This window comes from Bos javanicus, chromosome 13 (genome assembly GCF_032452875.1).
Source record: "Bos javanicus breed banteng chromosome 13, ARS-OSU_banteng_1.0, whole genome shotgun sequence".
In the NCBI taxonomy this organism is placed as follows: domain Eukaryota; kingdom Metazoa; phylum Chordata; class Mammalia; order Artiodactyla; family Bovidae; genus Bos; species Bos javanicus.
Window position 1 is genome coordinate 54164574 of NC_083880.1, and position 23605 is coordinate 54188178.

At 62.2% G+C, this 23605-nt stretch overlaps 4 protein-coding genes across 17 annotated transcripts; 2 read left to right on the forward strand and 2 right to left on the reverse strand.

The window, feature by feature from the left end:
• Nucleotides 1-1238: 1238 nt before the first annotated feature.
• Nucleotides 1239-5321, reverse strand: FNDC11 (fibronectin type III domain containing 11). 11 transcript variants are annotated; one of them, XM_061436895.1, is made up of 4 exons: nt 5236-5321; nt 4871-4919; nt 4433-4534; nt 1239-2285 (listed from the first exon to the last, which is right to left on the reverse strand). In XM_061436895.1, exons 3-4 carry the CDS (start codon nt 4451-4453, stop codon nt 1281-1283), a joined length of 1026 nt encoding a protein of 341 aa, XP_061292879.1. In that variant the 5' UTR covers nt 4454-4534; nt 4871-4919; nt 5236-5321; the 3' UTR covers nt 1239-1280. The 11 variants fall into 11 exon arrangements, with proteins under 11 accessions (XP_061292879.1, XP_061292876.1, XP_061292878.1 ...); XM_061436892.1 differs by having other exon boundaries at nt 4433-4537; nt 5236-5317; XM_061436894.1 differs by lacking the exon at nt 4871-4919 and having other exon boundaries at nt 4433-4537; nt 5236-5315.
• SRMS (src-related kinase lacking C-terminal regulatory tyrosine and N-terminal myristylation sites) lies at nt 5110-13012 on the forward strand. 2 transcript variants are annotated; one of them, XR_009740384.1, is made up of 9 exons: nt 5110-5498; nt 7968-8089; nt 8244-8410; nt 9222-9363; nt 9447-9605; nt 10027-10208; nt 10306-10462; nt 10698-11552; nt 11822-13012. XR_009740384.1 is itself a non-coding variant. In XM_061436888.1 (8 exons), exons 1-8 carry the CDS (start codon nt 5137-5139, stop codon nt 10889-10891), a joined length of 1485 nt encoding a protein of 494 aa, XP_061292872.1. In that variant the 5' UTR covers nt 5110-5136; the 3' UTR covers nt 10892-13012. The 2 variants fall into 2 exon arrangements, 1 of the variants encoding a protein (XP_061292872.1); XM_061436888.1 differs by having other exon boundaries at nt 10698-13012.
• Nucleotides 13013-13100: 88 nt separating this feature from the next.
• PTK6 (protein tyrosine kinase 6) lies at nt 13101-21856 on the forward strand. The gene is made up of 8 exons (XM_061436889.1): nt 13101-13869; nt 15539-15660; nt 15942-16102; nt 16588-16741; nt 17351-17512; nt 18545-18726; nt 19455-19608; nt 19806-21856. The coding sequence occupies exons 1-8, from the start codon at nt 13544-13546 to the stop codon at nt 19991-19993; spliced, it is 1449 nt and encodes a 482-aa protein (XP_061292873.1). The 5' UTR covers nt 13101-13543; the 3' UTR covers nt 19994-21856.
• PPDPF (pancreatic progenitor cell differentiation and proliferation factor) lies at nt 21687-23337 on the reverse strand. Of its 3 annotated transcripts, none has more exons than XM_061436903.1 (5): nt 23194-23337; nt 22646-22726; nt 22354-22431; nt 22176-22272; nt 21687-22092 (listed from the first exon to the last, which is right to left on the reverse strand). In XM_061436903.1, exons 2-5 carry the CDS (start codon nt 22698-22700, stop codon nt 21975-21977), a joined length of 348 nt encoding a protein of 115 aa, XP_061292887.1. In that variant the 5' UTR covers nt 22701-22726; nt 23194-23337; the 3' UTR covers nt 21687-21974. The 3 variants fall into 3 exon arrangements, with proteins under 3 accessions (XP_061292887.1, XP_061292886.1, XP_061292888.1); XM_061436902.1 differs by having other exon boundaries at nt 23132-23336; XM_061436904.1 differs by lacking the exon at nt 23194-23337 and adding an exon at nt 22875-23068.
• Nucleotides 23338-23605: the final 268 nt, after the last annotated feature.

Below are 23605 nucleotides of genomic sequence, written 5' to 3' on the forward strand. Positions count from 1 at the left end.
CTTCTCGTCCCCGTGCCCCACCCTCCACTGCTCTGGATCCCTGGGAGCCTTGGGGTGACTCCATCTGCAGGACACCCAGGAGGGAGTCCCCCTCCCCCTGCCATAGCCACATGATGCCACAGACCACGTGACAGTCTGGCTGAACCCTTGGCTGGCATGCGGCAGCAAGCAGGCGTCTGGAGAGATCTGGGAGGGGAGCCCTAGGTGAAGACACCCCAACCCTGCAGAAGAAGAGGGAGGGTGGTGCTGGGCCCTCTTACTCAGTTGAGGTCCCCTCTCTCACCAAACCGCTTTTCAGTGGGGCAGGGACTCTGTTTCTGACCCCCTTGCCCTGGCTATACCCTATCTTCCCAGGGGCCTGAAGTCTTAGTGACTGCTCTGGTGTGAGCGGTGGGCGACGGAAGGCTGCTTGGCTGTGTACTGGGGGTGGCTCTGGGCCTTTTGCTGTGAACAGTCTTCTTCAGCCATAGCCCGGGTACACGGTGCCGTCCCTCCTGGACCTGAGCAGGGCCAAGTTGCCAGAACAGGTAGCCGCCGGCATCCTCGTCACCTTTACGGAGTGGGTATGTACACAGGCAGCAAGCAAGCTGCTGGCCAAGCTGACCACACTGGCAGGCAAGGGCAGACTCTCTTGTTTGCCCACTGGCCTGGATCTGGGCAGGGCACCCTGCCAGTCTCCCTTGCTAGGATCCTCATCCACCTAAGGATGGGGCTGCAGATGAACTTCAGCTTCTTTTGGGGAGAAGATAATACTTTTATTTTCATTAAAAACAAAATAAAATGTGCTCTTGGCCTTGGGCCCCCTGGCCTTGACAGGCGAGATAGTAATGGGGCCATGACTGCCTCCAATGAGATTTGGGCAGGACATGGGGGTAACCACCCCGCTTGGGGAACCCCAGCCTAGGAGGCAAGAAAGGTGGCCAGAGTCTGTGCCCAGGTCACATGGCTGCTCACTGTGATGGGAAGGAGCTGGGGGCACGTCGAGGGGCTGGGGCAGAGGTGCCAGAGCCTTGGAGCTGTTCTCACCACTGATGGTGGCAGCCACGTGCCAGGCAAGCTGAGGCTTCTTGTTACAGGGGTCAGTGTCCTGCAAAGGCCAGCCTGGGGCTCCCCGCCGGAAAAGAGAGCAGGAGCTGGAGGGGGCGGGACTCGGGTGGACCGTGCTGAGTCAGGAAAAAACACTTGTGGCTGCCGCCACTTCTAAAACATAAGTAAGTCTGTTTCTTTAATTGTGTATGTGTGTTTATACTCCTCTTTATTAGTGGATAAATACTAGAAAATCATCTCTCGGAAGGTGTGGTCAGGGACAGGCCTAGCTTGCCCAGCCTACTGGGGGCAAGCCCTTCAGGGGGCCCTGGCCGGGTGTGCAGGGTGAGGCTGTCCCTCCAGGGCTCATACACCAGAGTGTAGCTCTCCGCCCTCTTGACAGTGAACTTGTAGGCACGGTTGGGCAACAGGTTTCGGATGTCAAAGGCGCAGGCGGCCACGGGGATGATGCCACACTGCATGCACTCCTGCTGTGTCCGTGGGTCCAGCAGCTTGTAGCGCAGCTCAAACTGCTCCGGCACAGCCTGCTGGATGGTGACAAACCAGCGCAGGCTGACCCAGTCCTGGTGGGCCACCGACTCCTTGCGGTCAAACATAACGGGCATCTTGGTGCTCAGCATGAGCCGGATGTGGGGAATCTTGGTGGCACCAATGTCAGACACTAGGCGGTGCTTGACGTGTAGGCGCCCCGGCACCATCATGGCCAGGAAGCTGTCCATGACAGCCGACAGGTCCGCCAGGCGCTGCTCCACGAGCCCCCAGCCTGCCAGGAAGGGCCGAGGGTCTGGCGACTCGAGCAGGGCATCCAGCTCGGAGCGGCCATGGTCCAGCTGCTCCAGCAGGTCCCCAAGCAGCAGGAGCTGGATCTTGGTCTGGGCGGCGCCCACTTTCTTCATGCGCTGGAACTTCCAGGGGTCGATGAGCTGGAACATGGTGGTGGGCAGCACCAGTGGGTTCTGGTCGCCCAGAGCCAGGTGCTTGGGGAGGATCTCGATGTAGTAGGAGCACTTCTTGAGGAGCTCCATGCGGGCGTGGTGGCGCTTGAGCAGGTGGGGGCTCAGGTCTGAGGTCAGGAACTCTTGCAGAGCGTTGCGGCGCTCCACATAGGTTCGCCAAGCCTCGGGCTCCAGCAGCTGCCCATCTTCGGCCTCCTCCACCTCCTCCTGGTCCAGGAAGGACTGGGGACTGTCCAGCTTCATTTTGTCCAGGCCCAGGCCTGTCACCTGGAAGTTCATGGTCTAGGAGCAGGGGACAGAGGGCAGGGCGTGAACGGAATGCTCAGACTGGCCTCTGCAGCCCACCCGGGGCCCACTCAGGGCAGTGTTTGTGTGGTGTGACTTCAGTCCCACTGGCCCCCATGCTAGGCTCTCTGGCCTCCAGGGGTGGGGGTGGGAGCAGGAAGAGGCTCGTGGGGAGGGCTCATCTCTCTGGACAGAGGCTGCTTGGAGGACCAGGTGGGCAGGCTGCAGATCTGGATAAAAGTGGACATTGTAGGGCCGACACTCTACTGATGGTCTTTTGTGATGACACAGGGACAGGGGCATTGGGCCTGTGCTTTGGAAAGTCCAGCCACTGCCTAGCTGTGTAGCCCCATCTGGAATGGGTTACACCGCTCCCCTGGAGCTGTTGACAGGATTCAGAGTGATCCTGTCTGAGCATCACCAAACCCCAGCTGGGGAGCCCACTGTCCTGCAGACCGTCCACACCCCACTGCAGGTGCAGAGCAGAGGCCCAGGGCCAGCCCAGAAGGCAAGGTGGCCTCAGCCCTGAGGACCAGTCATGCCAGTTCCTTGTTATGGAGCCCTGCTGTATCTTGGGGCCTCAGGATGTTCCTGAGCCCATAAGAAAAGCCCCTGAACGGTCCCCCTGCTCACAGATGGGGTGCCTGAGCCCAGAACACTTGGTAGCTTGCTCTTAATCCAGGCTTTGAGCCCACTGTAGACCCCAGAATCTATCTCCTTCAGCACCCCTCCTCCACCCAGGTTTCCCTCTGTAGGAGGGTCCAGTGCGCCCCAGAGCTGGGCATAGCTGCGCTCCCAGGCCTGGCAGGTCCTGACTACAAGGCTGGGGCTCCTTGGAGAAAGGGGGTCAGCATTCCTGGCTGCTGTCCCAGGTCCCAGCCACCCCCAAGGACAGCGAGACAGACCCCGTGGTTTCACTGGGAGGTCTGAGGTTGTGCAGCACCCAGAAAGTTGGTTGAGTTACAAACGGGAGCTGAGAGGCTGTGTGAAAGGCCCAAGGGGCAGAGTGAGGTTGGGACCCAAGTTGGTCTCCCTCCCCAGATGTCAGGACTTGACCTTCCTGGGACGGAGGCTGCAGACCCAACCCTGGGCACAGCAGCACCAGTGTCTGGGCTGAGGTGCAACAGACCAGGACCAGGATTGCTGGCCTGCGTCCTTCAGTGGCCCAGTAGCCCAAGGCTGGGACAGATTCAAGCCGCCTCTGGAGGGAGCTTTAGCTCCAGGTAGGGCTACAGGTCAGAGGTGCTTCCAGACGGCCCCAGTTTCTCCGTTGAAAAAGCCAGGAGGGGTTGCTGGTAAACTCAGGAAAGAAGCGGCCTGCCCTGGCCCTCTACCCAGACCTACACCCTCCTCTGCCTCCGGGACCCCCTACACTCCCCTGGCCTTGGGCCCACTTCCCCTCAACCGACCCCCACCCGCCTCCGCCTGCCCACCTCCGCCACACTCCCCTCGTCCTTCACCCCCCTCGCCCGCCTCCCGGCGCGCCCACTTGCCCTGCCTCCCGGAGCAGCGCTGCCTACTGTGCACGGAACCAGGGGCGCCTAACCTCGCACCGCGGCGTCCCGCGGGTTGCCATGGGGACCGCGGGTCTTTGTGACGCTCCGCCCAGAGGGCGGGGTGGGCAGAGAGCCTATAGTGTGGGGATGGGGCCCCCTCGACTCGGGAAGATTGCCAGGGCGCGTTCCCGGTCGCGACCCGGAAGCCTCCTGAAGTCAAGGGAGGGCCCTTACCTCCACCCCCTTGCAGGTACCAGCATAGGATGTCTGTCTCTAAATTCCCCTCCCCTGGCAAAGACTCCCTTCCCACGGTGCCCCTCCCCCACTCCTCCTGGTGACCTCACTCATGGGAGGCGGCTTTGCCGGGCTAAGCGCCCATCACCGTGTGGGGGGTGGGGGGGTGCCCTGGGTGCTTAGTCTGTAAGTTGTAGCTGTTGTTATGTCGTTATTTAGGGGTCTGAGAAGCAAGAGTTGAATTATTTGGAAAGGGGATGCTGTCTCAAAGTTGAGGGAGAGGCGGGGAGCTGGAAAGTGGAGAAGGGAATGAAAAGCAGTGAGAGAAAGACCGTCCACCCGTGCGGCCCACCCACAGAGAGTGTGAGGGACAGAGCAGTCTACCCTCCTCTTCTGGGTCAGGCAGATCCTCACCTCTGCCATCTCTGACTTCATCCGTTTTTGTTTTGTTTTGTTTTGTTTTTAATTTCTCGTTCTCAGCTATTTTCTTAAAATTAAACTTTCAATTTTGAGATTCTGCTGCAAGAAATAACACAGAGATCCCAAGTATCCTCTGCCCGTTTCCTGAGGGGACCAACTTGCAGAACTGTCCTACAAGATCACACCACGAGAGTGACCTTGACCGTCAAAATGCAGGCTGCCCCTTCTCCACAGGGACCTCCCCCCGGCTTCACCTTTCACAGCCCACGAGACCCCGCCCACCACGCCCCACCGAAACCCCACCCACCACGCCCCACCGAAACCCCACCCACAACGGCCCCACCCCTGAGGCCCCGCCCATCACGGCCCCACTTCCGGACCCCGCCCCATAGTCCCGCCCTGACGCCTGTCCCGGGATTGGGCCCGCCCCACCTTCACGAGACTTGGAGCAGTTGGGGACCAGTCCTGCCGGCGAGACAACCTAGAGGTCGACGAGAGCAACGGCTGTCGTGTGGCCGGCTCTGGAGGGCGACCCAGCGCTGCTCTGAGCACCGCAGGGAGCTGGTGGGGGCCTCTGGAGCGTCTGTCCCCCCCCAACCCCGCCCCAGCGCTTGCCGTCCCACCGCCCCTCCAGTGTTTCCCCGTCGGGGTCCCGGAGCTCCGCCGCTGCGCCCCCACCGCCCCCTGCAGAACCCGGCATGGAGCCCTTCCTCAGGAAGAGGCTGGCCTTCCTGTCCTTTTTCTGGGACAAGATCTGGCCGGCCGGGGCACCACGGTTCCCAGACCCCGACGCTGACCTGGAGCTGGAGCCCGCCGCAGAGGAGCCCAGTACCGCGGAGCCTTGCAGCCCCCCGGCGCCCGCGCAGCTCTTCAGGGCGCTGTGCGACTTCACGGCGCGGCGCGCGGAGGAGCTGAGCGTCAGCCGCGGGGACAGGCTCCACGCCCTCAGGGAGGAGGGCGGCTGCATTCTGGCCCGCAAGCTGTCGGGCTGGCCCTGCACTGGCCTGGTGCCCATCACCTACGTGGCCAAGGTGGCCCCTGAGACGCTCTCAGACCAGCCGTGAGTACCACCTGCTCTAGGGAGTCAGTAATAAGTGCAGGGTAGTTTGAGGCCTGCACATCCAGCATCACTCCTCAGGCCCCGCCATCCAGAGGTGAGCAAGTTCCGCATGTGTGGTACCGGGATGGTGTGCAAGATGGGCGCCTGATTCCGCTAGGAGAGGAAGGGGCAGGGACTCTGGCGGCCATGGTTAGGTGGGGCCGCGAGCCGGCTAGACGGTGTGTGCATACTGCACCTGCCACGCCTGCCTGCTGGCACACGGGGATTCAGACCTGGTGTCCAGCAGTGTTTGCTCAGTGGTCATTGTTTGGGGCAGGGGGCTAAGGACTAGGATGCAGTGAGGTGGTGAGGACATGGGTGAGCAGAGAGGCCGTTCTTGTGCTGTGAGGGGTGAGATAGTGACCTCAGTGTGGAAGGGGTGATAAGCTGGGTCAGACCTGTGCCTTTGTCCACCCCCTCACCTGTGCACATTCACCTGGCCTCCTCCTGCTCTGGGCCAGGCATGGGGCAGACACGGTCTTTGGGATTGCTCCCAAAGAGGTTCGTTTTCGGGGTGGGTACAGATGGGAGAGCCCACCCATTCCCCTGAGTGCCTGAGGCCCCTAGGGCCAGGGCAGTCCACAGGTGGGCAGTGGCTGGCATGGACCCTTGGCTGTTTGCATGCCAGTTGTGTGGTCATGGCAGGGAGCAGAGGCTGGGTACTTTCCCAGAAGGCTCCTCAGAGCAAACACTGCTGGACACCAGGTCTGAATCCCCGTGTGCCAGCAGGCAGGCGTGGCGGGTGCAGTATGCACACACCGTCCAGCATGCACACACTGTCCAGCCGGCTCGCGGCCCCACCTAACCACTCCCGCCAGAGTCCCTGCCCGTTCCTCTCCCTGACCTCTTGGCCCAGGCTCAGGGTCCTCAGGACACAGTGTGTGCTGGTGCCGGGCAGGCCCCCACCACGTGGCTATGGACAGAGTACATGGGCCTTTGACCCAAACCCTGGGCATGGCCCCTACCTGTCTTTCCTCTGAATGTCTTGGCCATTGTCATCCCTACCTGCTAGAAGGAGGGGGCGCCTGGGGAACCCTTGGGCAGAGGCACCTCTTCCCAGTCCTGGTGCCACAGAGGTGATATGCCGGCTGAGAAAGGCTAGAAACTGGCTGGTGAACAGGGCTAGCAAAGGGAGGCTGCCCAGACCTCGCCCTGACATGGGCCCCAGGTCCTGCACCCGGCTTGATCTTTGCAGACCAGCAGCAGGTCTCATGTCACTCAAGCTACCTTTGGCATCCTGGGGACCCCTGGGGCACCCACCATCTCCTGGAGATGTACATCTGGGGGAAAGCCTGAGTCACAGGAAGGTGCCTTCGGAGGGGACTCCAGCCCCACCCCCCAGCCATTCTGATGGGAAGGGGGCCCACAGTCCCTCCAGGTGGAGGACAGACCGGGTCAACAGCTCCTGGAGGTGGGCAGGGTCCGGGGGAGGGGAAGGGCTGCTTGGAGGAGTAGCTAATGACTATTTGTCTGGGCTGCAGATGAAAGGGCTGCCACACTTGCTGTGTCATTACCCTCAGACACCTGGCTGCCTGTCCCCTGGGCCAGCCAGGCAGGAGGAGACCCCTCAACTTTACAAGATGCTAGGACACCCCAGGCTTATCTCGCCCACTGCTCTGCAACCAGGGCCTAGAGTCCAAGAACATATCAGAAGTCTGGGTGTACATGGGGGTTCAGCCCTGCCCCCCAGGCCCTGATGTGGGTCCAGGGGCTGGGGAGGTGGAAGCACTGCTGACCTGGGACTGTCCTCTGTAGCCCCTCCCCACATGAGAGTCTCTCCTGGGTAGAGGGTCCCCGAGGCAGGGGCTGGCTGCAGGAGGCCCTCGGTGGATGGAGCCCGCAGATGCCTGGGGCTGGGCCTCCTGCTTCCGAATCAGTGTGTCTCTGGCTTGCTGTCCACCCAGGGCCTGTCTAGGGGAACCACGTCCACAGGTCCCTGACCCTTCCCCAGATGTCCGCTGATTTTACCTCCTAACAAACCTCTGCCCCTCCCACCATCACCCTGCCCCACCCTGTCCTGCCTCAGCCTCAGCCCAGCCCCACTGCTCACTCCGGCCATGTTGTTTGCTAGCCCCCTCCCCATAGAGCCCCAGAGTAGGCACAGATGTCTATCTGTGCCAGGGTGGGCCTGTCTCTGCCCCTGTTCTTCCAGGCCCCATTCTCACCCCAGGCTCCAGCAGCAGCCCCTCCCAGGTTGTCTATCCGGTCCTTTGTTTGGGGGCCCCCACCTTGTGCCCAGTCCCCAAGGACTCCAGAGACTGGGCCCTGGGGCTGGGGCATGTGCAGACCCTAGACTGGGTCCCCAGTATCAGGCACCAGGTTCCTCTCTTTACCTCCTGCGTGGAGTGGGCATCTGGGGCCCGACCTATGGGAGTCATGAATGTCTCAGGGCTGGGCCAGTATGGAGACTGCTGTGTCCGCCCTTTGCAGCTGGTACTTCAGTGGCATCAGCCGAACCCAGGCCCAGCAGCTGCTCCTGTCTGCCCCCAATGCGCCGGGAGCCTTCCTCGTCCGGCCCAGTGAGAGCAGCCATGGGGACTTCTCACTGTCAGGTACCAGGGTGCCCTTGACCTCAGGGTGGTGGCTTCCCCAGGCAGTGCCAGCCCCCAGCCCACTTTGGGTTCAACAGTATGGGTCGCCTGGTTGAGATGGTGGGAGGGTCAGGGCTGCAGCCAAGATGGGGTCTCCATCTCTGTGCCCTCCCAGTCCGGGCCCAGACCAAAGTCTGCCACTACCGCATCTCCATGGCAGCCGACGGCAGCCTCTACCTGCAGAAGGACCGGCTCTTCCCCAGTCTGGATGAGCTGCTGGCATATTACAAGGCCAACTGGAAGCTGATCCAGAGCCCACTGCTGCAGCCCTGCACAGCCCAGGTGGGCCCATCCCTTCCCCTGCCGTGCATGCCCCAGGTGGGCCCATCGCCCCCTGCCCTGCCCGCCCCAGCTGTGCCTGTCCCCCCCTGCCCTGCCCACCCCAGGTGGGCCCATCCCCACCTGTTCCGCCAGGCTGCCCCTTGCCAGGCCTGTGACATTTCTCAGCACGTGTCCAGATGGCTTAGCTCAACCCTGGGTGAAGCTCCTGTGACTCCTCTGCACTCTGGCTGTGACCCTGCCCTGGTCGCAGGGTAGGGTCTGCTCTCACAGGGTCATCCCTATGGGATTCTCTTCTCTGAGGGAGGAGGGGAATGAGGCCTGTGAGATGCCCTCCCTCCCTGCCCAGCTCTGCCATGGAGCAACCAGGAGGGTGGGGGGAGGCAAGTTGGGGAAGGCGTCCTGGATGGCACCCACAGCCGCCCCAGGCCAGCGTGGAGCCCGTGGGAAGAGATGCCTGTCGGGACGGCCACACCTGTGCTGGAGCCATGGTATCTGTGATGGTCCCAGTCAGGCAGTCCTGCCAGGGGCCGAGCAGCCATCTGGTTCCTCTGGTCTCTTAATGACAGCCTGGATGGGACAGTAATGAGTGTGGATGGATGCCTGCACCGGCAAAGGTGCCACTTAGGTCCGGAAGCACTTAGGGCTAGGCTTCCAGAGGTCAGCACCTAGACCCCTGGCCCTGAGCAGGGTCGGAGGCGAGTGTGTGCTGGGGCACAGGGGCAGAGAGCTGGAGGCCCGGGGCCCCAGGAGAAGCTGTGCACTCTGCCCAGGGAACCACAGGCAGAGGCCCTGAGTGCTCCCACCCCTGCAGAAGTCCCTTGAGCAGGATGAGTGGGAGCGGCCCCACTCGGAGTTCACCCTGCGGAGGAAGCTGGGCGAAGGCTACTTCGGGGAGGTGTGGGAAGGCCTGTGGCTGGGCTCCATGCCCGTGGCAGTCAAGGTCATCAGACCAGGTGGGTGGGACCCCGGACCCCAGGGTGGTAGCAGTGGGCGGCGGTGGTTATGGCAGGTCCTGGAATGCTGCCCTGTCCCGCAGGCGACGTGAAGCTCGCCGACCTGGCCCAGGAGATACAAACGCTCAAGAGCCTGCGGCATGAGCGCCTCATCCGGCTTCATGCGGTGTGCTCAGCGGGCGAGCCCGTGTACATCGTCACGGAGCTCATGCGCAAGGGCAGCCTGCAGGCCTTCCTTGGCAGTGAGTGTCGCGGTGGGGATGGGGATGCCCTCGCCCTTCCTGATGGTCCTCCAGGCCTTTTTACTGAATGCTGATTGTCCAAGGCCCAGATGGCCAGGGAGGGCTCTGGCCATGAGTGAGGTTGGGCGGGGTCTGGACACTGCAGTTCCAGGTGGGGCCCCTCTGGGTCACTAATTCTACACTAGGTCACTAGTTCTGGCATGGACCCCACCAGACCCCGGGTGCGCCTCTCCCCCACTTTGGTCTGTTTCTGTTCCTGGTTGGGAACCAGGGCCAGGCTGACACAGAACCACGACACAGTGCCCCCCTGCGGCCTTGGCAGGCAGTGCTGTCCTCACCCAACTTAAGCTGGGGACCCTGAGGCGCGGAGGGCAGTGACTAGGGCAGACGCCTGCCGCCTGACTGTCGGCCCTGCCTGCAGGCCCCGAAGGCCAGGCCCTGAGCCCGCCCTTCCTGCTGACCTTTGCCTGTCAGGTGGCCGAGGGCATGAGCTACCTGGAGGAGCAGCGCATCGTGCATAGGGACCTGGCTGCCAGGAACGTGCTCGTGGGCGACGACCTGGCCTGCAAGGTGGCCGACTTTGGCCTGGCCCGGCTGCTCAAGGTCAGCGTGGGCTCCGGCCACGGGCTGCTGGGCGACTCAGGGGCTCGGGGGGAGGCTGCCTCTCCACCCATTGCACCACTGGTCTCCCCTTTCCCAGGATGACGTCTACTCCCCGCGCAGCGGCTCCAAGATCCCCGTCAAGTGGACAGCGCCTGAGGCAGCCAGCTACTGCGTGTACTCACCCAAGTCCGACGTCTGGTCCTTCGGGGTCCTGCTCTACGAGGTCTTCACATATGGCCGGTGTCCCTACGAAGGTGGGCCTCCTGGCAGCACAAGGCAGGAGGCAAGGGTAGTCCAAGGAAGGAAGCATGGGAGCCAGCCTGGAGGAGGAGGCACCCCCTGCCCAGGGATCGCTGAGCCTGGAAGGGGTACCAGGCCTGGAGGCTGCCTGCTTGGCATGGTCTGCCCAGGGCTGGAGGTGAGCTCCAGGGTGACTCTTAGGCCAAGGGAGGAAGCACCTGCCCAGCCTCTCTTCTTGCCCCTCCCCAGGGATGAGCAACCACGAGACTCTACAGCAGATCGCACGGGGGTACCGGCTCCCGCGCCCGGCCGCCTGCCCAGCTGAGGTCTACGCGCTCATGCTGGGGTGCTGGAGGCGCTGCCCGGAAGAGCGGCCAGACTTCACCACACTGCGGGAGAAGCTGGGTGCCACGAGCAGGCGCCGCCGCCCCGCCCTCACATGACCCGGGTTCCTGCCCAGGGACCCCTCTCACGGGACAGTGTTTGCCAATAATACCTGCTGCCCAGAACTGGTGCCAGCCCACAGAGCCTCTGGCTGTGGACCTCACACCCTGACATGTGCTGACACACAAAGCTTGTGCACACGAGGCAGACACATGCGGACACCCACTCAGACAGGAGAGGGACTGGCATCCTCCAGCAGCATGACCGGTGTTCCCCAGAGAGGGAGGGTCTCAGCAGAGAAGCCCAGACAGAGCCCACATTCGCCCTGACCTCAGGGAGACACTGGGCAGAGAGGCCTCCTGCCCGTGCCTGCCTCATCGAGCCCCCTCCCACAGTCAGGAGCCTCAGTGGGTTGCTGTGGCTTTCTTGCAGCTGCCGGTGCTAGGGCTTTGGCAGGCCCAGGGCGCTGGCCCCACGTTGCACAGACTGGCATAGCCACTCCCTCTTGTGGGCCACCTGGGCCTGAGCCCTTAACCAGAACAGGACCTGGGGCTGATGGCTCAGCCCTCCATCTGGTGGATCGTGCCCAAGGAAAAGCTGGCCCTCACGTGCCCACCTCCACCCCAGGGCATCTTGGCGCCCACATCTGGGGATTCAGAGGCAGCACACCCCCTGGGCTGTGGGCAGGAACAGGATGGCGGGGGAGGCTGCAGAGGCCAGGTGAAGAGCCTTTCCCATGCCCCTGGGGCTGGAGCAGAGAGAGAGAGAGAGAGGGGGTTGTCAGGCCACAGGAAGCTCAGACTGGTGACTAGGTGACTGCATGACGCTCTGGGCGGTTCTCTGTGGGTGGGGCAAAGGTCAGGGAGGCATCATGCCTCAGAGCTGGGGTCCTGGGTGCTGGCTGACTGTGCAGGGTCGGGGGGGGGTGGGTGCAGACGTTGATGCTCTGGCGTCTGGGCACCTGGTGACCACTGGCCCTCCTGTGACAGGAAGCAGCCAGTTTCCAGGTGCAACAGCTGCCCTGGGGCTGATCTCAAGCACGGCTTCATCACAGGACGTGCGCTGTTGGCTTCACCTCACCCTGCCGGCTCCAGTCCCACGAGATGGACATGGACAGGGACTGGGCAGGTGGGGTCCACCCTCAGGGTTCCCGACTCTCATCCTGGGATCCCCAGGCTGGCAGCTGTGCTCCAGAGGCCTGTGGGACAGAAGGGGCAGAGGCATCACGGGGCGGGAAGCTGGGACCCTAGGGTGCAGATAAGTGACCCGCCCCAGGGGCTGCTCAGATGCTCAGAAAAACAGTTTGTGCAGGGTTGGAGAAATTGGGGCAGGGGACTTCCCAGAGGGGAGGGGAGGGGGCCCTGGGGAGGGTGAGGGACCCCTTGGGCAGAGAGGGGAAATGAGAATAGGCCACTTCGGGGCCCCAATCACCTTGGTTGTGGGTCAGAGCCTGAGACATGGTCCCCAGCATCCCCCCCGCCGCCCCCCGCCAACCAGGCAGATGAGGGAGGGGGCAGGAGGGTTTGGTCTGAGCCTTTTGGGACACCAGGCAGCTGGGCCTCAACTCTGCCCTGGCCTTCAGCCCCTAACCCCTCTCTAACCTGTCCTGGGAGAGCTGGAGGGCCCGAGGGTGAGGGCTGGGCTCCTCTGGCTCAGGTGGTTCCCAGACCAAGAAGCCTGTGGGGCTCGGGCTCCAGCCGCGTTGAAGGACTCACCCTCTTCGTTTCCTGGGGTGTGTGGGAACTGGGGCTGGCAGGCGTCCTGGGCGGGGAGGAGCATGCTGGGTGGGGTGATGGGAAAGGCAGGTGTGCGTGGGGGTAACTGGCGCTTCCTGGGGGTGCATCATCAGCACAAGCTAAACAGGTTTGACGCTGATGCCCTAGTGAGGGCCCGGGCCTCAGCCTCAGATTCCTCCCATTTGCTGGTGTGATGGGCAGAACTGGAGGCCCTCTGGACACGGCTCAGGGGCGGGGCCCAAGGCCAAGGGGGTCAGAGAGTTCTGGCCAACGGTGAGGGGGTAGGTGTGCAGGGGTGGGGGCTTTGGAACTTCTCACCGCCCAGCCGTCTGTCCGTCCCCTCTGGGTTCTCCTTGGTCAGAACCAAGCAGGCTTGTTCTTGATCTCAGAGAGGCGGATGGTGCCTAGTCTCTTCTCAATAAAAGGGAAAATGCCCACAAGCAGGATGAGTGTGTGAGTCCCTGCTCATTGTCCTCACAGCCCTCCCATTGGACAGAGTCCCTGGCACCCCAGCCTCCGGCTGGGGAGGAGGTGCCTGGGCCTCAGGGGAGCTCCTCCGGGGGCGGGCAGAGAAGCAGCCCTGGGCTTTTGGTGAGGACCCTGCTGGGAACTGGCTGTCCTGGGATCTGGGCTCAGCCACAACAGTCCGGGGGGGTTGGGGGAGGGCATGCCTTGTCCTGCCCCTCCAGCTCCAAGTCCCACGCCTCCTGCCTGATCAGTGACTCCCCTCTCCCCTCTCCTGGCGCTTAGGTCTGGCCATGTGGCCAGTGGCACCTGTGACCACTTGGTGGGCAGCTTTCTCGGCAGGTGTTAACTGATCAGTTAGTGCCCAGACTGACCTGGCCCGGGGGTGGCCCTCAGGGTGGAGCCTAGGGTGCCTGAGAAGGCCTGAGAGGGGTTGTCCCTGGTGGCACAGGTGTGGCTGGCACGGCTGTCTCATTACAGGGAAATGGGTGGTGGCTCAGTGGGGCAGGGATGGACTGCTGGGGACAGCCCTGCCCACATGCTGCTCCCACCTGGACCGGAGAAGGTGGCAAGGCCAGACAGCCCAGTTTTGCTGCTGCACCAGCCATGGGGTCCAAGGGCCAGGTTCCCCTGGGCCCCAAGTACATGGGCCTCTGGGACTTTGAGGCTCGGACTGCTGAGGAGCTGAGCTTCCAGGCAGGGGACCTCTTCTACGTGGCCAGAAAGGAGGAGGAGTGGTGGTGGGCCGTGAAGCTGGATGGGGCAGGCCGGGCCCTGGCTGAGGGCTACGTGCCCTACAACTACCTGGCTGAGAAGGAGACTGTGGAGTCGGAGCCGTGAGTGTCCCTGTGGCCCTGGTGGGTCACTCCAAGGCACCCCCATCCCTGGGCTATGCAGCCCCATATGAGCTTGGGACAGGGGTGTGTGGGGACAGAGCTCTGTGCCTCTGTGGCTGGGCTCTGGGTGTAGGCAGGCGCCCTGGGCTGCCACAGACTGGGAACCCATGGTTCCATCTCCCTACCCCTGTCCCCCTGCGAGGCCAGGCCTACTATCCTGGTCTTGGGATCCCTGGCTGGGCATCTGTGTGTGACTTCTGGGGAGGGGGTCCTGAGGCTGTGGCCCCTCCCTGGGCTTCCCCATGGTCAGTGCACAGTGTTGGGCCCAGAGAGGGCAGAGTCTGGGCCTTCTGGGGAGTGAAGCTTTCCTCCCCTTCCAAATACCCAAAACCAGACATGTGGCCTCATCAGAGGGAGTGGGAGTTGCGACAGGCCAGCTGGGGTGTGGGCCACAGACATGCTTCCTATGCCGGCATGACTGCCTGTCACTGGCAAGGTAGCTCCAGGAAGTGACGACAGTCCTGAGGGGCTGCCCAGGAATCTTGGGCCACAGGAGCAGCCTGGCCTGGGCATGCTCACACGACCCAAGGAGGTTCTATGAACTCTGGGTAGGGAGTCCCTGTGTGCCTATGTGCCCCACTGATGGAGTGCCTACTGTGTCCTCCTGGAGGGACACAGCACACACTGGATGGCCTCAGGCAGGGTCAGCATGGCCAGGGCAAAGGCCCTGAGTCCCTGGGAACACAGCACATTTGAGAAGTGGAAGGAGGCAAGGAGGTGGGGTTGGGAGCAAAGGGAGAGACTCCAGAGGTGCTGGGCAGGTGGGTGCGAATGGGCTGTGAACCCCGCAGGGCTCAGTGCGGGCCAGTGGTCCTCTGTGCGGGTGCTTACGTTTCAACAGGGCCTGGGGAGTCGAGGGTGCAAAGGGCAGAGTGGCTGGCAGCAGAGGTTCCCTGGGGAGTCCCATTGGCCCCACCCTGCCCTCCAGAGTCCAGGCTGGTCCCTGCCCTGGCGCTGGGAGTCGGGGTGTGAGAATGGGTGTGTGCTGGTGCATGTGAATCCTCAGGTCCCAGGGCTTTTGAGCACCGTGTGTCTGTGGCCCCAGGGGGAGAAGGTGCCACAGGGTCACAGGACAGTGTAGCCCAGGAACTTCCCTCGTGGTCCAGTGTTTAAGATGCCGCACTGCCATTGTAGGAGTGTGGGTTCCATCCCTGGTTGGGGAACTAGGATCCCACATCCTGCATGTTGTCTGGCAAGGCCAAAACAAAACAACAACAACAACACAAAAAACCCGAACAAGATGAGTCGAAGTGCATGGCTGCAGAGTCACATCTGAAGTGGGGGATGGGTTGCTGCGCCCACAGGATGGGGGCTCTATCCCCACAGACATGGGATGCCCCAGGCAGAGTGGTGGGGGGCCTTTCCCACTTCTGGATCTCCAGGCCTTTCCTGGTATCCAGAATTGACCACTTGGGACATTTGGGGTTGGCAATGGGCAAAGAAGGGTGCTCTGGGTCAGTGAGTGTCAGAGGGCACCTGTGGGTTTGGGTTGGGACACAAGGAGGCAGAGGGTCAGATCAGGTGGGGGCTGGGACTCAAGGTAGGGGCCGAGACTTAAGGCGGGGGCACTGGGGGGATCTGCTCTGCTCAGAGTGCCCCCATCCCGCAGGTGGTTCTTCGGCCGAATCTCTCGTTCGGAAGCTCTGCACCGACTGCAGGCCGTGGGCAACGAGCAGGGGTCCTTCCTGATCCGCATCAGCGAGAAGCCAGGCGCCGATTACGTCCTCTCGGGTACCCACTTCCTGCCCTCCCCATTTCACAGCCCCCCCACCCACCCCCGGGCCTGACTTCCAGACTTCTGGTCCCTAAACCCTTCGTGCATGTAGAGTTCAGCCCCTCTGGCCTATCCTCTCCCCTGTGCTGGGACGTCTAGACCTTGCCCTGGGAGCTCTGACCCTTGGTGGGTGAGGGCCCCAAGGTCTGGGCCCCTGTCCCGAGGTCCTGCTGGGTCCTTACTTTCCCCGTTGGGGGCCCCTCTTGGCACCTGTTCATGAGTGCCCCTCTCTGTCCAGTGCGGGACCAGCAGACCGTGCGCCACTACAAGATCTGGTGGCGGGCCGGCCGGCTGCACCTCAACGAGGCTGTGTCCTTCCCTGGCCTGTCTGAGCTTGTGGATCACCACAAGGTCCAGAGCCTATCCCACGGCCTGCGGCTGACCTCGCCCTGCCGGAAGGTAGGGGCCCCTGACCCCCATGCCAGACCCTGGCCTCCCCACTGCCCCTTACAGGGATACGAACCCTCCAGTGGAGATGGGTGTGGGTCCTTGCTCAACTGCCCAGGCAGCCTTGGGGACACTGTCTGGGGACTCTGGCACCCGGGCAGCTGTGGTTGTACAGAGCAGGGCATGGGGGGAGGGTGGGCACTCTCACCCCTGGGCCAGCAAGAGGTCAGCTGAGTTCCTGCCATGTCCTGAGTCTCTCCGGCCATATGCCCTGGCCGGCAGCCAGACAGGACTTTTGTCTGAATGGCAATCAGGCCAGTGTCACTGGTTCAGAGCAGATGGAGGGTGGTTTTTGTCTGCTGGACACAGAAGAGGTCAGCCTGGCTGGGGGCAGCCTCTGCGAGCCCGGCTATATGCTGGACACCAGGACCCTCCCAAGCAGGACGTGGCTGAGGCTGACTTCATGTGGACGGGTGCCCCCGCCCATGTCCCTGCAGCACGAGCCAGAGCCCCTGCCCCACTGTGATGACTGGGAGAGGCCACGGGAGGAGTTCACACTCTGCAGGAAGCTGGGCTCCGGCTACTTCGGGGAGGTCTTTGAAGGGCTCTGGAAGGACAAGGTCCGAGTGGCCATCAAGGTGATCGCCCGAGGTCAGTGGGCCCCAGGCCAGAGACTTCTGCCTCGCTTGTGGGGGTCGGCTGGCCCAGCAGCCTTGGGCCCCGACGCCTCGCCCACCACTCAGCACCCTAACCTGGACCATGTGTGGCACCCAGTGCAGCGTCTGGGTGGCTTTCTCCTTTCATGCTGCTACCCAAGTACACTTATCCTGACAGGAAATTTTAAATTCTCAATGTAAATGGAAGAAAGGCCCTTAGAATAAGTAATCACCAGAAATCTGAAAAGTTTCATCTAGACTCTTCTTAGATGAACCACCCACTTCAGAAACCAGGGACCCAGGGCTGCAAGCGAGCACATTTAGAGGGAGTTCTAGCTCCACATCAGATTGGGCAGGGGTAAACCCCATGGGGTATCTGTGGTGCCTGGGGTATGGGGAGAGCTGCTGGTGGGCATAGTGGACCCCCCACGTGAAGAGTGGGGATGAGGCTGTGTCTGACCTGGCATCCTGGCCTGGGAGATGGGGTGTCCGGAAGGGTGCCCACATTTCCTGAGCTGCTGCTGGTACGGCTGGGTGGAGGGGCAGGCAGAGGGCCCCCAGCTTCTCCAGAGGCCACACCCAGCGAGGCTGCCCACCCCCACAGCCGACCTTCTGCACCAGCACACGTTCCAGTCGGAGATCCAGGCCATGAAGAAGCTGCGGCACAAGCACATCCTGGCCCTGTACGCAGTGGCGTCCGCAGGGGACCCGGTGTACATTGTCACGGAGCTCATGCCCAAGGGGAGCCTGCTGGAGCTGCTGAGGGGTGAGTAGGGGCACCAGAGTGACTTGTGCCAGCTGGAGGGAACGGGAGACGTGCACAGATGTGTACCCCACACCACGCACAGGACAGCCTGGGGTTCTGGGGGCTTCCTCAGCACTTTTCTGCTTACAAAAGGATTTAAAATATCTTGTGATGAATGTACCACTTGTTCATTGTAGGAATTTGAGAAAATACAGATAGGATCAAAGACAAGAAAAGCCCCCCATCACTCCTGCACTCACAGTGAAGTGAGGCCTCGTTAGTCAAAGGCTTGGTGTGGCTGCAAACCCTTCCTGCTACTGGGACACACAGCCTAGTCTCACTGCTGTCCTCTCTTCCTGGAAGACACTGTCGCTTCTTCTGGTGTTTGTGAACATGCTTACACAGCCACACAACTGCACACACTCACATGCCATGTATCTCACTGACGCACAGACCTCATCATCTCTAACAAGAGCCATCACTTAACACCCATAGCAGACAACCACAGCCAGTGAGTGGAGGCGCCACTGTGTGCAGACGTGGCCTGACTGCAGAGATGCTGCAAAAGGAAGAAGTGTGCATGCAGGATAAACTACACCCAGTATGCATGTGTGTGCATCGGGGGGTCTACTTTAATACAGCAACATTGGGAATACTTTACAGTTGATCATTGCAAGCAGTTTCCCATATCATTAAATGTTCATCAGAAATGAAATCCTGATAAGTCTGTGGGCCACCACATGGATGTGCCATGTCCACTTAGGTGCCTGTTGTTGAAATCTTCTGAGGTTTTCATGTAAATAATGCTGGGCCAAACATCTGTGTACATATGTCTGAGTTCTTACTGCTTCAGTGTGGATTCCCAGAAGGAAATTCCAAAGGGTTATGTGCTGACTGTATCAGCCTCTACAAGGCCTGCAGTGGCTCCACAGTTCCAATTTAAAATCAGGCCATCTGCCCTTTGCCCCAGCCCCTCCCCTGAGCATGTGAGTCTGCAGAGAGGACTTGGCCCTGGCTGGTCCTGTTCACCCACGCCTCCCCTGGCCTCTGCAGACTCCGACGAGAAAGCCCTGCCCGTTTCGGAGCTGATGGACATTGCAGCACAGGTGGCTGAGGGCATGTGCTACCTGGAATCGCAGAACTACATCCACCGGGACCTGGCTGCCAGGAACATCCTTGTGGGGGAAAACAACATCTGCAAAGTCGGGGACTTCGGGCTGGCCAGGCTCATCAAGGTAGGGGCGGAGCAGGGTGGAGAGCTGAGGGGGCAGGGCACGGGCAGTGAGGGCACGGGTCACTGGAAGTTCCTGTGGCCTTCACGTTTTCAGGTGAGATATGGGCTATGGAGCCCAAGCTGTCCCTCAACAGGGTTAGGAGGCTCCTGGGAGGGCAGTGCAGGCCCTTGGACAAGTCTAGGAGGACAGCTCTGTGCCCAGAAGCTGCGAACACGGAAGTCCCTGCTGAGCGGGTGGGTGGCAACGGCAGGACAGGGCGCACAGGCAAGCAGGGTGTGGGGGAGGCACCTGGCCCAGCAGGCTGGCAACATAAGCACTTCTAGGACTCCCATTAACACACTGAGAAGTTGAGGGGATTCCTTTAGTCATGACACCCAGAGCTAAGTGTCAGCCATTCCTGACTGCTCCTCAAGCAGACCCTGCATTCCCCTAGCTTGGCTGCTAACCTGCTGCCCCCGCCCAAGTCTTCTTGAAGCTCACTCGAAGCTCACTTTCAGGGATTCTCTGCCCCTTGTTCTGGGAGGCTTTCCTCTGGGTTCTGCGACTGGTTTTCCAGGGCATGGCCTGTGGGTATCCAGGCACGGTCTGCCAGCTCAGCTCCCAGGAAGCCATGACATGGTGTGGGTCCTGACCGCACAGTTGCCCACCACGTGCCAGGCTCCCCTGGCCTGTCCCTGCTGCAGGGGTGGCCCCCAGGGGTGGCTAACCCAGCATGTGTCTGATTGCAGGAGGACATCTATCTCTCCTATGACCACAACATCCCTTACAAGTGGACTGCCCCAGAGGCGCTCTCCCGAGGGCATTACTCCATCAAGTCTGACATCTGGTCCTTTGGGGTTCTCCTCCATGAGATTTTCAGCAGGGGTCAGATGCCCTATCCAGGTACTGGGCCCCAGCATTGCAGACTGTCAGCAGGGAAGTGGGGGGCTGCCTCCTGGTCACACCCCCCTGCACCACTCACTGGGTATCACTGGGTATCTTCCACTGCACCACCAGTCAGAAGAGGGCGGTAGGAGTACCAGGGGTGCTGAGGGTACTGGCCTCCTGCCTCCAGAGCGTCCTTGTACCACCCACCGCAGGCATGTCCAACCACGAGGCCTTCCTGAGGGTGGAGAGCGGCTACCGCATGCCCCGCCCCCCAGAGTGCCCGCCCACCACACACAAGCTGATGCTCTCCTGCTGGCACAAGGACCCTGAGCAGAGACCCTACTTCAAAGGGCTGTGGGAGAAGCTCTCCAGCTTAACAAGGTACGAGAACCCGCTCTGAGCTCACAGCCTCCCTGCAGTTGCCCAGAGGCCAGGCCACCCCTCATGAGTCAGGCAAGGCCTGAGGGACCTCAGATCATGGCTGTGGACCACCCCGATTCACTGAGGATTTGCTGAAGGTACGGACCATTCCCAGAACCAGCTGGACACTCCTGGCAAGGGGCTCTGGCAGACCTGGGCCTACGCCTTCCCCAGTGCAGCCTGGAGCTGGGGCTATCCCTTTCCCTGATGCCAGTATCTGCAAAGTGCCAGGCACCCCACAGCCAACGTCTACCCTGGAGGCTCCAGGAGCAAGATCACCCCTCTTTCCTCAGAATGGACCTGTCCCTGGTCCTGACTTGAAGCCCACCAACTAGCAGGACCAGGGTCAAGCCTCCCTGGCCGTGTGGTGGGGACCTAGGCTTTGGCTGCACCCCCTCTGCCCCCTGGCCCTGCCTGAGACTCGGACTTGTGGGGGCATGATCCCCCAGTCCTCTGCAGAGATAGGCACTGACACCTGCTCCCCAGGGCCAGTGCTATTCCTGTCCACCTGCCCTGGCAAACACCTGCCCTGGGGTGTCTGGGGGCCTCATCTGGACACTGTGGCCAGGACTGGGTGGGGGTCAAGCTAATCCTTGTGGTGGACCCTCCCGACTCAGCCTTAGCACTGACCACCACCCTTCCGTGGGACCACAGGAGAGCCTGTCCCCGAGCCTGCAACGTGCCTGGACACACAGAGGGCAGGCAGGACAGATGGTGTAGGCTTTGGGGGCTACTAGCCACCCAAATGCCTCAGGATGGACTCATGTGACTTAGAATGGAGTTGGGGAGGGGTGGCCAGAGGAGGATGGGCCCCTCCAGCAGAGCCTGGCCCTTGAAGCAGGGGAGGCCACCCCTCTAAGCTTGACTTCACACCAAAGCTCCGTCCACTGCCTCACTGAACTGCCCTCTCCTGACCCCAACCCCCAGTCAAACTCTGCTGGCCACTGAATGTGGACACCACCAGCTCACCCCCTCAGGCCGGTCCCAGGGGGCTGGCAGAGGATGAGGACCTCTCCCCCGCAATACCACATAGGCCTCCTGAGTCAGACTCTGCCCAAAGCTGGGCTTCCCTGGTGAGAGGGACCCACAGGAGCCGCCCACACTTGCTTCCCCTCTGCCTCAGTGGGATGCCAGGGGCCTCAGATCCACTCTGGGGATTGGGGGCCCTGTCCAGAGTGTGTCCTACAAGAGGAGAGAGGAGGCAACATCCTTAACAGAAGACATGTGGGAGAAAAGAGGGCAAGCAAGTTTGAGGACTGCCTCCTCAAGGTCCTCCAGGGGGCACTGGCATCCTTCTGACCCCAAGGTAGAGACTCTCGGGCCTCCTATAGCAGCAGCAAGAGGGGCCAAGGGTGGAATGACCTCAGCAGCTGCCTTGGAAGCTTCCGCTCTGATTCTTGGACTGCCTGCTCTCCCTGATTTCCCGAAATAGCCAGGCACCCCACCCCTTCTCAGATGCAAGTCTCCACACTCACTGGAGCTGTCTGCCCACATGAACCTGGGCCAGACCTCAGAGGCGGCCCCTAGGAGGGGTTCCAGGAAGGCCCAGGGAGCATGGCCAGCTCTCTCATGCCTGGGAATGAGAAGGCTGAGGGGTTAGTGACTTTTCCCTCGGGGGTGGGGGAGCACACAGGTCTCTCTCTCTCTCACACACACACACACACACACCAGGCTGCTCACTCCTGGAGTTTATTGTCCACTTGGTGCATTGGTGCAAGGCACAGGGTCATGGGGTGTGAGGAAGGGGCGTTCGTGTGGCTTGGATAGCAGAGAGTGGGATTCTCTCAACTTCCTTTTTGGTGTTTTGCTGTTTTGATATTAAAAAGTGAACTGCTTCCCTTGACTGTAGCCTGCTTGGTCTTGGGGAGAGGAGGGAAAGGGAGGGTACAGGGCAGGGGGAGGAAGAGGGCTCTGATGAGCCTAGCGCCTTGAAAGGAAGCCTGGCAGCTGGTGGTGGTCACTCAGGACGGGGGCCTGCAGTTGGTTTTGCCAGGCTGGCCGCTGGGCTGCTGCTTCCCCACAGCTTTCTGAGCCAGGTCACATGTGATCGTGCTGGTGGAGGCCTGGGCAGACTCCGAGCTGGGGGAGAGCAGGAAGTCAGAAGCTGTTTCCACTTGCCCCCGACCCTCCCCCCACACTGGTCCCCAGAAAGGCACACTCACTGCTCTGGGGACTCCAGCACTGTGGCCATGAACGGGAGAGTGGACTTCCCGAAGAAGAAGCTAGCCCACCAGTGTCCCGGGTCTGCTTTGGGGAGACCTGAGAGGAGCAAGGCAAAGTCAAGGTCCTGCTGTCACTCCCTGGGCATAGACCTGGGAACAGAGGGGTCACCGCACTCACCCGGGTGGTGGGGGATGGCTTCCCCGGGGTACTCGGCACTTCCGCAGGAGCTGTTACTGGAAGTGGAGCCCAGGCGGCCTGGAGAGAAGAGGCCCGCTCAGCTCCACGGGGCACCGGGCCTCAAGTCCACCCGGCCAAGCACTGGCTTCACGGGCAGCGCAGGCCGGTGTTAAGGGTCCTTAGCAATTCACTCCCCACCCGATACAGGTTCTCAAGCAACTGGAGCTGACCCCACAAGCTCTAGGCGGGGGAGCTCGGGACGGACTGGGGCGCGGGCAAGGGGCTGACTTACGCCGGTAGTAGTCGTGGGTGGCCACGAGCGAGCCGCTGGAGGGGATGGCTGCCATGCTTTTGCTTGCGGGCTGGTGGAAACCTGCGCACGCGGGGGTCGGGGAGCCCCTTCGGTCACTGCTGCCTCCGCAGAAGGGCGCTCCCCACCCGGGCTGAGTCGACCCGTTCGGACCCCAGGGTCAGGTCAGCCCCGTGGGCTTCCGGGAGGGGCGGAGGCCGGGTTTGTTTACCAAGTCGAGGCGGGGATCCGGAACTCTCGGCCCGCCCTCTCCGCGCGGGCGGCTCCAACCAGCCCGAACCGGCCGCGAGGGACAACAAAGGCGCTTTGTGCGCTGGGCCGCCGGCCTGGGGCTCCGGGAAGCGGCCCTACCTGTGGCCGACGCGCCCCTAGCTCCGTGCCCCGGGTCCTATCCGTCGCCCCCTGCCCACCCCGCGCCCTTCCGACTTCCCGGTCGCCCGGCGGTCAGCCCCGCCAGCCGTCGCGCACCGGCCGCCCCCTGCCGCCCATTCGGGCCGCTCGACTTCATCCACGCGCCGCCCGGGCCCCACCTCGGCGGCGACCCCTCGAGGGCCTTGGCGTGAGATCACGGACGGTGGGCACGGGGGCGCTAGGCCACAGAGCCCATCTGCATAAGAAAAAGCGGGAGGCCACTCCACAAACTAGACGCGAGGGCGCGCACGCGCGAACGCGTCCCCCTTATAAGGCTGTACGGCCCCGCTCTCGGCCCCGCCCCAGCCCCGGCGAGACCCCGCCCCGCTCTCGGCCCCGCCCCAGCCCGGCGAGACTCCGCCCCAATATCGGCCCCGCCCCAGCTAGGCTCCGGTCCCGCCCCAGCTGGGCTCCGGTCCCGCCCCGCCTAATTGGCTGCGAGGCCAACTAGGCCCCGCCCCAACCTCAGCTTGGCCCCACCCCGCCCCGCCCCCGTGGCGTGGCCCTCGCTCGTCCGGCCAGGAAGAAGTC